General features: G+C 34.5%; 1 protein-coding gene across 1 annotated transcript in view; it reads right to left on the bottom strand.

Moving 5' to 3' along the window:
- Positions 1-9,805: 9,805 nt before the first annotated feature.
- LOC108359105 (syntaxin-binding protein 5-like) overlaps positions 9,806-15,178 on the bottom strand; it is a 72,027-nt gene continuing 66,654 nt past the window's right edge. Inside the window, exon 4 of the mRNA XM_017610785.1 lies at positions 9,806-10,203. Coding sequence (XP_017466274.1) covers positions 9,947-10,203 — 257 coding nt within the window. The 3' untranslated portion in view covers positions 9,806-9,946. The remainder of the gene's footprint in view (positions 10,204-15,178) is intronic.

Here is a 15,178-nt window from a genome sequence, read left to right as displayed (position 1 = left end):
GCCCTGCGCAGCTATTCCGCTGCAATTCACTTGATCTTGTGGTTGTTGGTTTTTTGTTAATATTTATATTATTACAATGTTTAACTTTTTAGGTGTGCTCGTCCTTAAGTTATTTGTTTTTTTGTTATTTTATGGCCTTATAACAATTATATTCAACAATTTTTATGAGCTTGAGTCCGTTTATAGTGAAAACTTACGTTTCTCAATTAATTTTAAATTTAACACTTTGATTTCGGCCCAACTTAGTTTTGTTATTGCTCCACGTTAATTTATTTAATTACTTGGCCGCGGAAATAATGACTCGCTCGTCGCCCGCAAACACAAGCGAGTGACAGCTCAGGCTTGCAGTCTTCAGCTGTGACTCTATGTATGTATATTGCTTTCCGGCCGTTTCCAGAGTCCTCTCAGTATGTTGGTACCATCATCGTGGGACTGCTAAGGTGAGTGGAAAAACAATTTGATGCATATCGTCGTTTAAAGTGCAAAACCGCGTATCAACAAAATGCAAAACCGCGTATGTGAAGTTGTAGAAATAATTTTCTAGACCGTAAAAACACTCATATTTCAAAATGGTTCTTTTTTCATAAAGCAATCGCATTTCTGGCTAGTATATTTCAGGACGAATGGATAAGGATTGAGCCAAGAGCTTGTGTGAGCAAATCCAATTTTTGGCAGCCAATGTCAGTTACGCGGTTTTGCAGAATGACGATACGCGGTTTTGTACTTTAAACGACGATATACATGTACACGTATATTTATACATAGTACATATAAATACCTATTTCGGTGGTTTTGTTTTGCTTAACATTTTTTCGATATTCCTGTTCGCTGCTAAAGAGTTGGAAATTTAGATTAATAAAATTTCTTGAATTTTTTCTGTTGAATTGATAAGTTTCGTAAGTTACTTTTTGATGGATTTAGCTCGTTTGTTATAATAATTTTTTTTTTATTATTATTAATTTTTATTTAATTTTTTTTTTGTTACCTTGCGTTATAATTTAAGGATTGCCAGAAGGTCCTACTAGCCTTAGCCGAAGTGAATTTTTATTTTATTTTTAGGTATCATAATAAGGACTGGACTGAGACAGAACTGATCGACGAATAGGCAGACGTACTATGTCAGTATGAGGGGGCGTTGCAGCAACAGTAGGAGTCATAGCAACGCCCATAGCTGCGTAAGCAGAATGCTCAAAGTGGGTGGGACGACTCCACCTGACAGGACGGACCTTCTTTTCAGATTTTCTTTTTCTTTTTCCTTAATTTTGTTAGTACCGCAAGTACTGATGAGCAGGCATGACAATTTTGTTTACGTAGGGTAGGTACGGTGGGCGAAAATACCCCCCCCCCCCATCCGGCGAGCTAGCCTGGGCTTTGCCACCATGCCTGTGTACCGCTTTCACCTTTGCCAACTGACACCCACGTAACAAGACACAAAAAGTGATAGAGAGTAGGTTCAATGAGAATGTAGGAACAGGCAGCGCGAATGATAATTTTCAGGTTTACATTGAGCCCCTTGAAACAAGTAGTAATATGCAAAGGGACAAACGAAAGTAGTGAAAGTGAAAATGAAGACGTACAAGAGGGTAAGTTTGATACAGCAGAAGAAAGCAGCAATGATGAAGTTTGTGATAAGAATAGTTGCGAACCTAAAAACCATACAACAACGAAAATAGGTCCAGGTAGACCGCGGTTAATTCGCTCAGGCAATAAAGGTCGTCCGAAAAAAACAGTACAATATTCTGAGTAGCGCAGTGAACGAGCAAGTTCCACAGACATTTGAAGAAGCGTTTAAGAGCAAAGATCGTAAAAAGTGGAAGCAAGCAATTGAAATAGAAATTTCAGCGCTTAAGAAAAACGAAACTTGGTCACTTGTTGAGTTGCCATCAGGTGAATCGGCAATTGGTTATAGATGGGTTTATACCCTTAAGCGAGACGAGATGGGGAATGTAAAAAAGTACAAAGCTCGTTTAGTGGCCAAAGGCTGTTCGCAAAAGTAGGCTGTAAACTACAACGAAACTTTCGCACCCGTCTGTAGATTCGAAACAATCCGTTTAGGGATTGCTCTTGTTGTAGAATTGAAATTATATATGCATCAAATAGACATAACGATGGCATATCTTAATAGCGACTTGAAAGATACAGTGTATATTAATCAATGATAACCCTCACAAAGTGCTAAAACTGAAAAAGGGCATATATGGGTTAAAACAGCCAGGAAGGGAATGGAACGCGAGACTAGACAGCATGCTTTTTGAAATTGGTTTTGTTCCCTGTGACAATGAGCCGTGCTTGTATCGTAAACAAGGTTAAGATAGTTTAAATTTGATTATAATTTATGTCGACGATATCATTATTGCAAGTCAGACAAACGACGATTTGGTTAATATAAAAGCAAGTATTTGAGTGCGTAGATGGAGGGCCACTGCATATGTTTTTAGGTATGCGCATCGAATGTCTAGCTGATCTTGGTGATATCACTATTGATCAGGAACAGTACATCCGAGAGCTTTTGATGCAACAAGGCATCCGAAATTGTAGATCGGCAGCTACGCCGTTAAATTCCGGTCATCAAATTGCATGCGATAACACAACTTGTAAGAGTGTAGACACAAAAGCGTATCAATCGGGAGTTGGTGCGTTAATGTGGATAGGGCTCACAACAAGGCCGGACATTTTGCATTCGGTGGCGAAACTAGCGCAGCGATCTACAAACCCACACGTTGAACACATGTCCGGACTGTTTCACTCCATGAGATACCTGGAAACAACTATGTATCAGTAATGGGTTACATTACCACGCAGCTGGGCAGGCGTTAACGGGTTACGCGGATGCAGACTGGGGGGGTGAAAAATCTGATCGCAAATTATATGCGGGCTATGTATTTTCTTTCGCAGAAGGTCCTATCTCATAGAAGGCAGAGAAGCAGCACAGCGTGGCGCTTTGTGGCACTGAAGCGGAGTATATGGCGCTCGAGTCAGCTGTGAGAGAAGCAATTCATTTAAGAAAATTAATAGTAGAAATTGGGTATGGTGACGAGAAAACACCAACAACAATAGTCGGTGGCAACCTCAGCGACAGTTATGGTCTGATTATGGCAACTTAACGTAACTTACTAACTACTAACTAACTAACTTTTGTTGAATGGATGTTTCTTAAAATTGAACAGCCGAAACTTAACGTAACTTAATGCCACACCGAAATCTGTTTAATTTTGATTCTCTAAGTTATACGTTCCGTTAAGTTAAGTTAAGTTACCATAATCAGGCTTTTAGCCAAAAACCCAGTGTATCATGCGCGTAGCAAACATATAGACATAAAATACCATTTAATCAGAGAAATTGTAAAGAAAGGTTATATAGATCTAAATTACTTATCAACTGAAAATTAGTAGTCCACTTGCAAAGTGCGCTATGTAATTTTTTCGATTTTTAGTTTTTGGTGGGTAACGTACCAGTATTTAAAGTAGTTTCATGTCCACTAACAACACAGTGCAAAATCTTTCTATATTCTGAAAAAATATCATAAAATGTTAACTACTATTGAAAAAGTCGCTATCATACTTATTTATAGACTTTCAAGTCTCCATCTGCTGATGAACTTAGAAAACTGCTTTATGTCGTATAGACGCATGCAAAATCCGTCATTTTGTTTGACATACATTTATTATAGTAGGGGTATTCACGATCCGGTGTATACTGTTTAGCATGGTGCATAAATAGCATACGATAGCATAAATAGCATGATTGTTGTTGTTTCATGTGCTCAAACGACAGCAAAAAAGTAGCCAATCATGTTATTTATGCTATCTATGCACCATGCTAGACAGTATGCACCGGATCGTGAATACCCCTACTGTGATCTGAGAGGGCAAATGCGTTGTTGGAATTAAAAATTTCTATAGTACATGTTGCATTAACATGGAAGTGCAAGAAAACGTGATAGTTTCGGTGCCTAGTGGAAGAGGTCGTAAAAAAGAAGCAGACAAATATTCATGGCGGAGAGAACGCGAAAAGCTAAAACGGTAAAATTATGTACATCTCATGTTTCCTTTTTTCTAGGTTTTTAAAGCTATAAACTTCTTGAAATTAAGGAGCGTATTATAAAGTTTGCAGATTCACTTATGAACATGATATTTGATTTTTTCAGACATATCAAAACAAAAAACCACCAACCATGCCCTCTTGCGTGCATAGGATATTAGCAATTACAAACGTAAAGAAATAACTACGAAACATTTTCTTAAATTTCATGAACAATTTTATTCAACTTCAAGTAAAGTTACCCAGGATCCGTTTTCGTTGAAATATTGCACTACATAGTGTCCAAAGAATGGAGGTAAAAGGAAATTAAAAACAATTTGTTATTATATACCGGTGAAGGTTAGGTTCAGAAGTGGAAAACGTGGTATAATTTTGAAGAAAGTATGTCAAGCTATGGCGACTATTCTTGGAATATCTAGGGATAGAATACAGAGAATATGTAAACACCATCTTACTACAATGTCATTACCAATAGAGCGAAGAGGAGGAGATAGAAGGTCAAATAAGTACTCAGAAAGAAAAGTCGGTGATATTTATTCATGCCTATTACGGTATCCGACGGATGCCATCCGCACGGATCTAATCAGATTCGTACAGTCGGAATAAGCGAGTGCGAAGGATTAGATTCGTGCGAATGGTATCGGTCGGACCGGAATAGGTGTGTTTCCAAGGGATCGCATTCTCATGAATCTAATTCTTCTCACTCGCTTGTTATGACAGTGCGAATCGGATTAGATCCGTGCGGATGGCATCCGTCGGATACCGTAATAGGCATATTTATTTATAAAAAGCCTTAAGTCTGTGGAATCGCATTATGTTAGAGGAAGATCTACTGTGCAATATTTAAGCAGTGGTTTAAATATTCGAAAATTGCACAAATGCTATAACACAACACACGATGTTCATGTAAATATGAATTTTTTTTGAGCTTTAAACCTCCATCTACCGATGACTGTTCAAAATACATAGAGTCAAAAGAAATGATTAAAAGAGAACGTGACCGAAGTAAAAACAATTGATGGCGCAAATACGCGTCCACAAAATGAAAGCTAAATTGTTTTACACTGCTCTTGGATCACAAAATGATGACGTGATGACTGTCTTTTGACTGTCAAAAGGATTTGGTCCTGCCTAAGGCTCCAGACCAAAGTGCATATTTCAGTCGCCAACTGTATGCTTATAATTTTACAATTTGTCAGGGATCATCATATGCACGAAAAGACCACACAAATACTTTTATATATACATGGCTAGAAACGAAAGCTCCGAAAGGGTCAATCGATACCGCCCATCCCGGCGAATTTGATATCCCGCGCCCATCTCTAGTATACATACACTTTCTTAATTATGAACAAGTAAAGAAGTATAAAGGAACCGCTGTGGTGTAGTGGTAAGCAGTGCACGCTTCCACTCCGCAGCACCTGGGTTCAAGCCCTGGTCAAAGCAACATCGCAAAAAATTTTGAAAAAAGGTTTTTTCTTAACAGCGGTCGCCCTTCGGTAGGCAATGGCAAACCTCCGAGTGTATTTCTGTCATGAAAAACAGCTTCTCATTAAAATACAATCGCCGTTCGGAGTCGGCGTAAAACTGTAGGTCCCTCCTCTTTGTGTGACAACATCAAGCCGCACGCCAATCTATTATTATTATATTAAGGAAGTATAAGTTTCGGGCGAAATCGAACTTTATATTCCCGGGGCAGGTATCAAATATGGTCGTTTCAACTTTCTCTCAACTACCTTTGCATGATAAGCAGGGGTGTTTTCCCGTTTTCAAACGTTTTCGATAATATGCTGACTGAATGAAATCATTGAACCAAGTTTGGTAGAAATCGATATAGCGGTTACCGAGATAGACTTTGTAGTCATAAAAGTCTATAACAGTCTTACTTATTATTAAGAGATTGGTGTAAGTATTAAATTGGAGTAAATTAGTGTCCTCAGCTTTTGAAATATAGGAGTTTTCGTAGGAAGGGGGTGTAATTTTAGTCCGATTTGAATTATTTTCAACAAATTGATTTTCCTTACCAAGGTTATATGGTGCACCAATTTTGGTTGAATTTGATGAATCGGTTACCAAGATACACATTTGCGGGCATAAGTAGGCGGCGCCACGCCCATTATCCAAAAATTTATAGTAATCAAATTTTCTGCTAAGTGATTATTGGAATCATCGATTTTGAGTGAATTAGCTTCAATAATTACTGATTTATCGCAGTTTTCGTGTTTCTGTAAATTACCGTTATATGGGAGGTGGGCATGGTTATTGCCCGATTTCAAAGATTTTCAACAGATTTCTTAGTTGGACCCTAAGCAAGGTTCAGGTTTGGTAAAGATTGGTGAAGCGGCTACTGAGATACAGCACTTCATCATAAGTGGGCGGGGTCACGCCCCTTTTTCCAAAAAATTCATAATATTCTTTTTAGTGATTTTAGTATTTTATAGCAACAAAACATGTACAAACGACGAGAAAGCGACAGCAAGCGAAGGCACACAAACACACTCTCACTTTTAGCTCACACTTGTTTATGGTGGCGCCCGTATGTGGCGCAGTGTTAGGACATAAAATTGTTCCTTCAGTACGAAATCTATACAAAAACTGTACTTAGTACAGTGGATAAAAGAGACCTCTTCTTTGAATTCAGTACTAAAACTTGACATTTTAATAGTATTTCAAGTGCTTATCAAAACATTACGACACGCACATATTGACAAGATTGGCAGTTTATACTTTAACTAAACCCGTATAAATCCAAGGTTCAATCGTTGCGAAACATTAAATAAATCAACCAACTTTCGTAAAAATTTCGACCTTTTTAATTAAATTTCCTAGAAATACATATTTTGGGTGTGCAGTTTTGTAGCCCGACCAATTTAAATAAAGTGCAAGCTTAAAATAGTTGCGACTTATCGATGATTTTTAATATTTATTTTTTTTTTTGATGGAGGTGTTGCTCATTTTCTTCATTAAAGAAATCGTGGAGCATACTTAGATTATATGGAAGAAAATGACCGACATCGTCAAAAAATACCACACATCAACGGTAAATCTCAGCTACTTTAAACTTGCACTTTATTATACTAAAATTGAATGAGATAAAAAACTGCCAAATTTAAAAAAAATAAAATTTAAAAGAAAGCTCGAATTTTTTACGAAAGCTTGTAATTTTTTTTTATGTTGTTCCAAGATTTAAACTTACTTTCATACAGTTTTTGTTAAGGAATAAACTAAACAAATAATTAAAATTTTAAAAATTTGTTTTTGTTATGTTATGGCCTTATAACAATTATATTCAACAATTTTTATTGAGCTTGAGGCCGTTTTTAATGGAAAATTATTGTGGAAAGCAACAATAATTTTGAAAAAAATGGCAGAAGTGATGGTAGAAGTGGTTACATATTTTGACTCCCAATTGTATTTGATTTAAATTGATGTACCTTTAAAATACTGGCTTCGTCTCGAAGTTTCCAGCTCTCAAGAAAAATCGCAAGGAGTATTTTTCATTATTTCTGTTGGTTGAAAAAGTACTCTGCTTTTTCTGTAAATTTTCTTGAAGAAATAAATATTCGAGCTTTTCTCTGAGAGCTGTAAACAGATTTAAGAAGTTTTGAAAGAAGAAAATTTCTTTTCCATTTCTTGTGCGTCATTTTATATGAATTTTTCATTCTTCTTGAGAGCTCCAAACAGCCCTTAAGTTGTTCAAATGTTTTCTTAAATAAATATAAAAAAAAATCATTTTGGACATATCGCACACCTAGATCTAAAGTGAGTTAACTCAAAATTCAGTGAGGGAAATAGAACTGCTTGTGGATCGTACTCAATTAATGCAAAAACAGGTATAACAGTAGTTTTTTGGTTAATCTATATAATCATGAAGAAAAAATATTTCCATTAATTGGATCCTATTGGAGTCCTATGAATTGATTTATGCAAAAAGATCGTCCAAAATTTTTTTGAGTTTATCGCACTTTAGATCTAGTTGTGCGATATGTACATTGAAGTGATTTTGTTTTTTTTTTTTTGCTTTTCTCTCGAGTATGTTGGTGCTTGCTGAAATATTCGCCGTCTGGGGCTTCTCATGTAAAATAATTTTTTTTTGGATTAGCTATTTTTGTACCTATAAACCTTAATGAGTTGAGTGCCTTCACAGTTACTAAATTTTTTGCTACTTGGCTGTTGGTATATTGAACCGGGTCAGTTCTTGTATGTAGCTCTTCAACGATAATTCTACGATGGAGCAGATATTTTAAGTTATACATATGTACTAGAGGGCTGCATGAATGCATTCAAAACGGCTTATGAATTATTCATATACAAAACGAATGAATGATTTTGGCTTTAATTTTTTCTGAATTTGAGGAATAGCTGTTCTGATATTTGTGTCGACATTACAATATTCAAACAAAATGAAAATAAATTGATTTGAAATAAATGACAATTTTTTGTATGAATATCCAAAAATATTTTTTCTATGCACATATGTACAAACATACATATGTAGTATGTATGTATTGCTGCGTTCCTATTTCATACGAAAAAACTTGTTTGTAGAAAAAAACTTTTATATTACGTTCAAATTGGCCCCATTTAACTTGTTAAATGAAATAGAGCTTTTTGGGAAACACACNATATCCAAAAATATTTTTTCTATGCACATATGTACAAACATACATATGTAGTATGTATGTATTGCTGCGTTCCTATTTCATACGAAAAAACTTGTTTGTAGAAAAAAAGTTTAATATTACGTTCAAATTGGCCCCATTTAACTTGTTAAATGAAAAAGAGCTTTTTGGAAAACACAATCGTCCACATTGAACATTTGGAGTTAACTTTGACGGTTGTTTGATTACCAATAACAATTCGGAGAAAATATTCAAAATCAAGTTTTTGTGTTTCAATTTGTTTTGTGCGAATGTCTGCACCATGATATTAACGCATACGGATTACTTAGAGACTTCAAAATGTTTAGTTTGTATGCACTATTTATCTCTGCGTACGATGAGACCTCATTGAAAATAACTAATTACCGCCTGGCCTCTTTTTTGGCGGCCAGACATGCATACAATTTTGATATTTTTTGATAACTTTTAATTTTAATATTTTTCAGAATATAAATTTTTTGAACGTTGGCGTGTCAAATGAAAGCTTTTGGGTCTTTCTGATTGGTCGGAGCAGAAAGCTTTCTGATACAACTCTGCGCTGAACTGGTTTTCAAACGAGTTAAATGATTTAACTGGTTCAATTTTCCAACAACAATTGCATGCGATTTAACTTGTTTATGAACATGTTTTGTTCATTTAACTGGTTCAAGCCCATTTAACATGTTTAGCTCGTCAATTTGAACGTAGTATTACCGAAATGAGTTTGAATGATTTGAATGTTTTCCATTCATTCATTCACATTCTTCCATTTGAAGGTAGAAAATTTAAAACAAAATGTATATTCATAACTTACAAAATTACAAACTTAACTTACAAATTACGCTGAGTGTTTTTTATGTGAAGTAAAATATTCAAATCTACTGTACTCTGTTTAGCTAGAAGTTTGAATGAATTCATGCAGCCCTCTAATATGTACATAAATATATCGGCTGGATCGGACTTCTTTATTATGACTAGAACTGGGCGATAGTTCGACTTTAAACGTTGGCTGCGGCACTTTAGTTCTATTGAAAATATTTACATCAGCATGCTGCTTAATTAAAAAATATCTATGTAGAAAATTTTAACTTGCCTTTGGTAGAATAAGAGGAGAGATTATTTGTCTAAATTTTTATTAAAAACAGTTTATAAATAACATTACTATTTGAAAACAGAAATTAAATAAGTGTACCTTGATGTAGTAGAAAGTGTTATAAAAGCAATATTACAATAACTGTGGTAGAATTAGATCTTAAAATAGATTTTTACAACTGATACCATTTTTTATCTTTATATTTAAGCATTAATTGATGTGCTGTTCCACTGAAGTCTTGAGCTTGGTTGGCCATACGTTCAGCCCTCTCTTCCAGCAAATTAAGCTTCTCTCCTCTCTCCATTGCCAACTGATGCGCCCTGCTTATCTCAGAGGCTGCAGTAGATGCTCGCTGCCCTAATTGCTCCAGATTGGGACCAGGTATATGTTTGGCAACTGATCTATTTGCTTTCCCACTTTGTTCTCCGACTGAAACAAAAATTACACCATTTTAATTATGAAGTCGTATAGATATGTAATTAGGTAAAAAATATTATGATTAGTGGGATGACTTTTTTATACGATTTTAAAAATCTTACATGCTTGAAAAGTAGATTCAAAGTTCTTAAATAGGATTGCTGGGAGTTTTCATCGCGTAAAATTGAAGAAACCCCAATTTTTCATAATTGTTTTTAATTTGGCCATCGCTAATTTCAAAAAGGTCTATGAAAGTTGCCAAGTATGTAGTAATTATCTAAAAGTTAAGTTATTTTCGAACAAACCTTATTTAGTTCAATCGCATAAAAATGGACTAAGTTAAGCAATTTAAGTAAAAATACGGCCTGGAATTTATATGTGTGTACCACTGAAAAAATTAAGAAAGAAAAGGAGTTTTTATATTTTGCACGATGAAAACTCCCAACAATCTAACACTAACAATATACCATTATAGTCTATTTCCACCAAAAGCTTAACTGCAGTTAAGGGCTCAGATAAGTACCAATTATTTTAACATTGGGTGATTGGCAATGTTAATTTCTTACTTTTTGCTTTCATACATTCGTTTGCTTGTACTTAATATGACCAATTACCCCGTTCGAGTGATAATCTCGTTTTTCCAATGGGCATAAACTTCAGTTAAGGCTTGGTGGAAATGCCCTATTATACATCATTATTTAAAAAAAATAATTTATTTTTTAAATCGGTTGAAAAATAGTCAAGCTGTTAATGGATAAGTTAAAGTACGCAAATAACGTTTTTTTGTAAAAAATGAAGGGTTCGGTAGTTGTAAGGAACCTATTTTCATGTTGTACTCGATCTTACCTATAACCTACGCTAAATTTCGTTTCATCTTTTTTTTTTCGTAGCACCGTGTTATCAAGGTTATGTTTTCTACTACGCAGGATCTCAGGCTCACCAGACTTTCCCTTAAATACGTAGAAACAAAAATCAGTAGCTTATTTTGTCTCATTCACTAGCCTGTACATACACTTAGTGAGTTATAAACTTCATTAATTATAAATATTGAACTCTAGTTTTTGTTGGGTAGTTTGATCCTTAGCCTTTGGAACCATCGCATCTGGGGTAATTTATGTAATTTTTGCAGATTAATTAAAAAATTAAATTTCAGGTACAGTTAATTTCAAGATTTTGGTACCGAACAAATATATTTAACATTTTGCATCACCTTGTCAAATTTTGTGCCAAAGCTTTGTGAACGCCCATGATAAACGTGACTTTTTGTTATTTTGAAGCTACTTATTTTCACATTTCGAAATCCTAAAAAAAATGTAATAGGACCTTCTTGCTCAGTCAAAATAACGATTTTTCGGTCTCTAACAACAAGCAAAATCATCCAAGCAAACTATGTAAGTACAAAACCAATATATCCATCTTCTATCTTCTATTTATCTATCTATATATATAAATGTGAATGTCTGTGTTTGCATTACCGTATTACTTTTGAACTGCGACACGGAATCGCACGAAACTTTGTACACTTATTTGTTTTTACTTCGGGAAGGATATAGGCATAGAGAAAAATCGGCAGTACTGGAAAAGGGGGTGTGGCACCTCCCATTCTAACTAAAACTTTCATGTTGTATATCTCTTAAAATATTTGTGGTAGAGTACTGAAACTTGGTGTCGAGATAAATGAAATTAATTCCATACTCATGCGAAAATGGGCGGAATTGGAAGAGGGGGCGTGGCACCTCCCGTAGGCGTTAAATATTTAATCAGCTATAACTTCGGAACCGTAAGTTACATGAACTTTAAATTTGGTATGCAGACATATGCATCTATGGTAGGTGCTTTTAGTAAGGTAAATATTTAAACGAGTCTGTAAAACGGGGCGTGGTACATCCCAAAGGCGTGGAATTTTTTATCAGCTATAACTTCGGAACCGTAAGTTACATGAACTTTAAATTTGGTATGCAGACATATGCATCTATGGTAGGTGCTTTTAGTAAGGTAAATATTTAAACGAGTCTGTAAAACGGGGCGTGGTACATCCCAAAGGCGTGGAATTTTTTATCAGCTATAACTTCGGAACCATAAGTCACATAAGCGTGAAATTTGGTATGCAGACATATTTATGGTACATACATACATAGGTACTTACAGTAAGGTATACATAAATGAGTTTGTTTGCTGCCACGCCCATCTCATAGGCGTGGAATTTTTGATCACCCATAACTTTGGAACGATAAGTCACATAAACGTGAAATTTGGTATGCAGACATATCTATGGTACATAGCTGCTTATAGTAAGGTATGTTTATATAAATAACTTTGTAAAAGGGGGTGTAGCACATAACACAGGCGTTGAATTTTGAATCAGCCATAACTTCGGAACCACAATTTACATGGCCCCTTTAATTCTTTCTTTTGCAATGACTATAAACAAGAATTCGTTAAAGCAAAACCCAAAACTTTATCGAAAAAAAATCTATGATAATTTGAAGTATTAAAAACATGTTGTAAAATAATATTAGAGTTATTATTCTAAAGAAATTAGATAGCTAAAATTTTAATATTACAACATTCGTATTTCTACTATTACTTACATACATATATAACTTATTGGAGATATTTTAATGTAATTGGAGATATTTTAATGTAAATTAAAACACCTGCTGTGCCAAAAAGTTATTATTACATTTCATTACATAACACAAGCTATACAACTGTCCTTCCATAATCTCCTACAGTAAAATTAGAGCAGAAATAAAATATAACCTCTACATAAATTATTGTTCATATTTGTATAAAGACGTAGGGTGAAACCCGCGGGTAAAACTAGTAGATATATAAAATTTAACAACAAATAAAGAAAAGATAAACTCAAGGATATTGCACGAGTAAGTTAACCTTTGTGTCCAATTATAAAGTTAATTGTCAAACATGTACGGCTTGACATAAATCAGTTCTCAATACTCCAGATTAATTACTTTAACTATTTTACTACACTCTAGATCAGTCATGCACACGTAATACTATGTTCACTATTAAACAGCTATTCAGAAAAGATTTAATTTTTATTTTTTTCCAAAAGTTAACTTCAGGAACTCTAGAACTATTGAAAAGCTACTCAGAACAGATTTAATTTTTATTTTTTTCAAAAATTTTACTTTTTTCACTTTTTCGAAAAACATGTATTTTCGACGTAATTGTGCAGAACTTTCTTTCTCCTTCTCTGGAACTCTAGAAGTATTGAAAAGCTACTCAGAACAGATTTAATTTTTATTTTTTTTTCAAAAATTTACCTTTTTCGACTTTTTGGAAAAAGTGTTTTTTTCTGCGTAATTTTGCAGAACTTTTTCAGGAGCTCTAGAACTATTGAAGAGCTACTCAGAACAGGTTTATTTTTTATTTTTTTTTCAAAATTTTAACTTTTTCGAATTTTTCGAAAAAAGTGTTTTTCGGCGTAACTTTGCAGAACTTTTTTTGTCTTTTCAGAAGCTCTAGAACTATTGAGAAGCTACTCAGAACAGGTTAAATTTTTATTTTTTTCAAAATTTTAACATTTTCGACTTTTTCGAAAAAAGTGTTTTTTCGCCGTAATTTTGCAGAACTTTTTTTCCTTTTCAGGAACTCTCGAACTATTGAAAAGCTGCACATAACAATCTTTTATTTGCCTTTTTTCCACATATCGCATGCTGCGTCAATCTGGCATACACAATTTTCAAAGCAATTTTTTTTTGTCAAAATATCCACAACTTTTTTTCCCCCTTTTCAAGAGCTCTAGAACTATTGAAAAGCTACTCACGACAGCGTTTTTTGTCCTTTCGCTTCATACATATATAGTTTATTTTCCTGTAGTCCAAAGAGGATACATGAACTGAAGGAATTTCAGGCCTACTGTTCGGTAAAACCCCATAAAATCTTGGGCATATCTCAAACACTATGGCTTTCAATAGAAGAGTTGAGCAATGGGATAGTTTGAAACTTTATTTTATTTCCTGCTTTTACGAAGTAAACGGTATGCGATCTGCAGACCTGGCCGAAGGAATGTGTTGCAAAACCAAATACTATTTTTTATTTTTATCGTATACTAGCCGGCCACGGATGCGCGAGGCTTCGCCACGCGCTGAATGTATGCATATGTATGTACATTTACGTATTTGGAGAAAGAAATCATATGTCATCATGTACTTCGTTTATTATATACATAAAAAATCTTGTCTAAATCCGCTCAGTAACGTGGTTAAAACATATCGCCTTTCCTTTATCCTATGTATAGAAGATAGTAATTTTAAATAGGTGGCAACCCTACTCAAAAAACTTAAAGTTTTTGTACATGCGAAGGCCATGCACTTTTATTTGGTATCTTTTTTTCATCCAACGAACGGCGAAGATCTTATGGTTTTTAAACAGGTGGCAACCCAACTCAGAAAATTACTACTGTGTAATAACACATCCAGAGGCTAAGTCTTTTCGTTTGACAGTGACGATACAGAACTGATGCATACGCTTATTAATAATGCATACGCGGTAATAATTCGCAACGTCAAGCTGTGAAGTTCTACTTATATCGTGCCTTGATTGGTCTTTGTATTTTGCAAAGTTTATTGTGCTAATTTTGATTAAAAGTTGCTATAAAAAGTGCCTACGAGCATCTCAGTGTGATAATAACCGAAGCTAAGTGAAAGTTTTGTGATTTTTGTGGTTTATATTAAATTTAATTAAATTTCACTAGCATACATCTAATCTTGCCGAGTCATTTGTTGTTATCATTGTTGTTGTTATTCCTTTGTAGTTAACTGAGATCGTTTCTATTTTTGCACATTTCTTTTTGCTCTTTTTGTTTACTTCGTTTAGTATTTCTTGTCACAGCTGTTTGCGCTGCGTTTATTAAGTGTCACAATACAGTGATACTCAAACTGTTCGCTACATATATTTTTAAGCTAAATACATCAGCTCCTAAATTGTTGTGTGTGTTGTGTTAAACTTATTTTGCTTG

Source organism: Rhagoletis zephyria, unplaced genomic scaffold, assembly GCF_001687245.7.
Source record: "Rhagoletis zephyria isolate East Lansing unplaced genomic scaffold, Rhagoletis_zephyria_1.1 Rzeph_scaffold_00339, whole genome shotgun sequence".
In the NCBI taxonomy this organism is placed as follows: domain Eukaryota; kingdom Metazoa; phylum Arthropoda; class Insecta; order Diptera; family Tephritidae; genus Rhagoletis; species Rhagoletis zephyria.
Note: the sequence above shows the minus strand (reverse complement) of the source record. Positions and strands in the feature narration are given on the sequence as shown.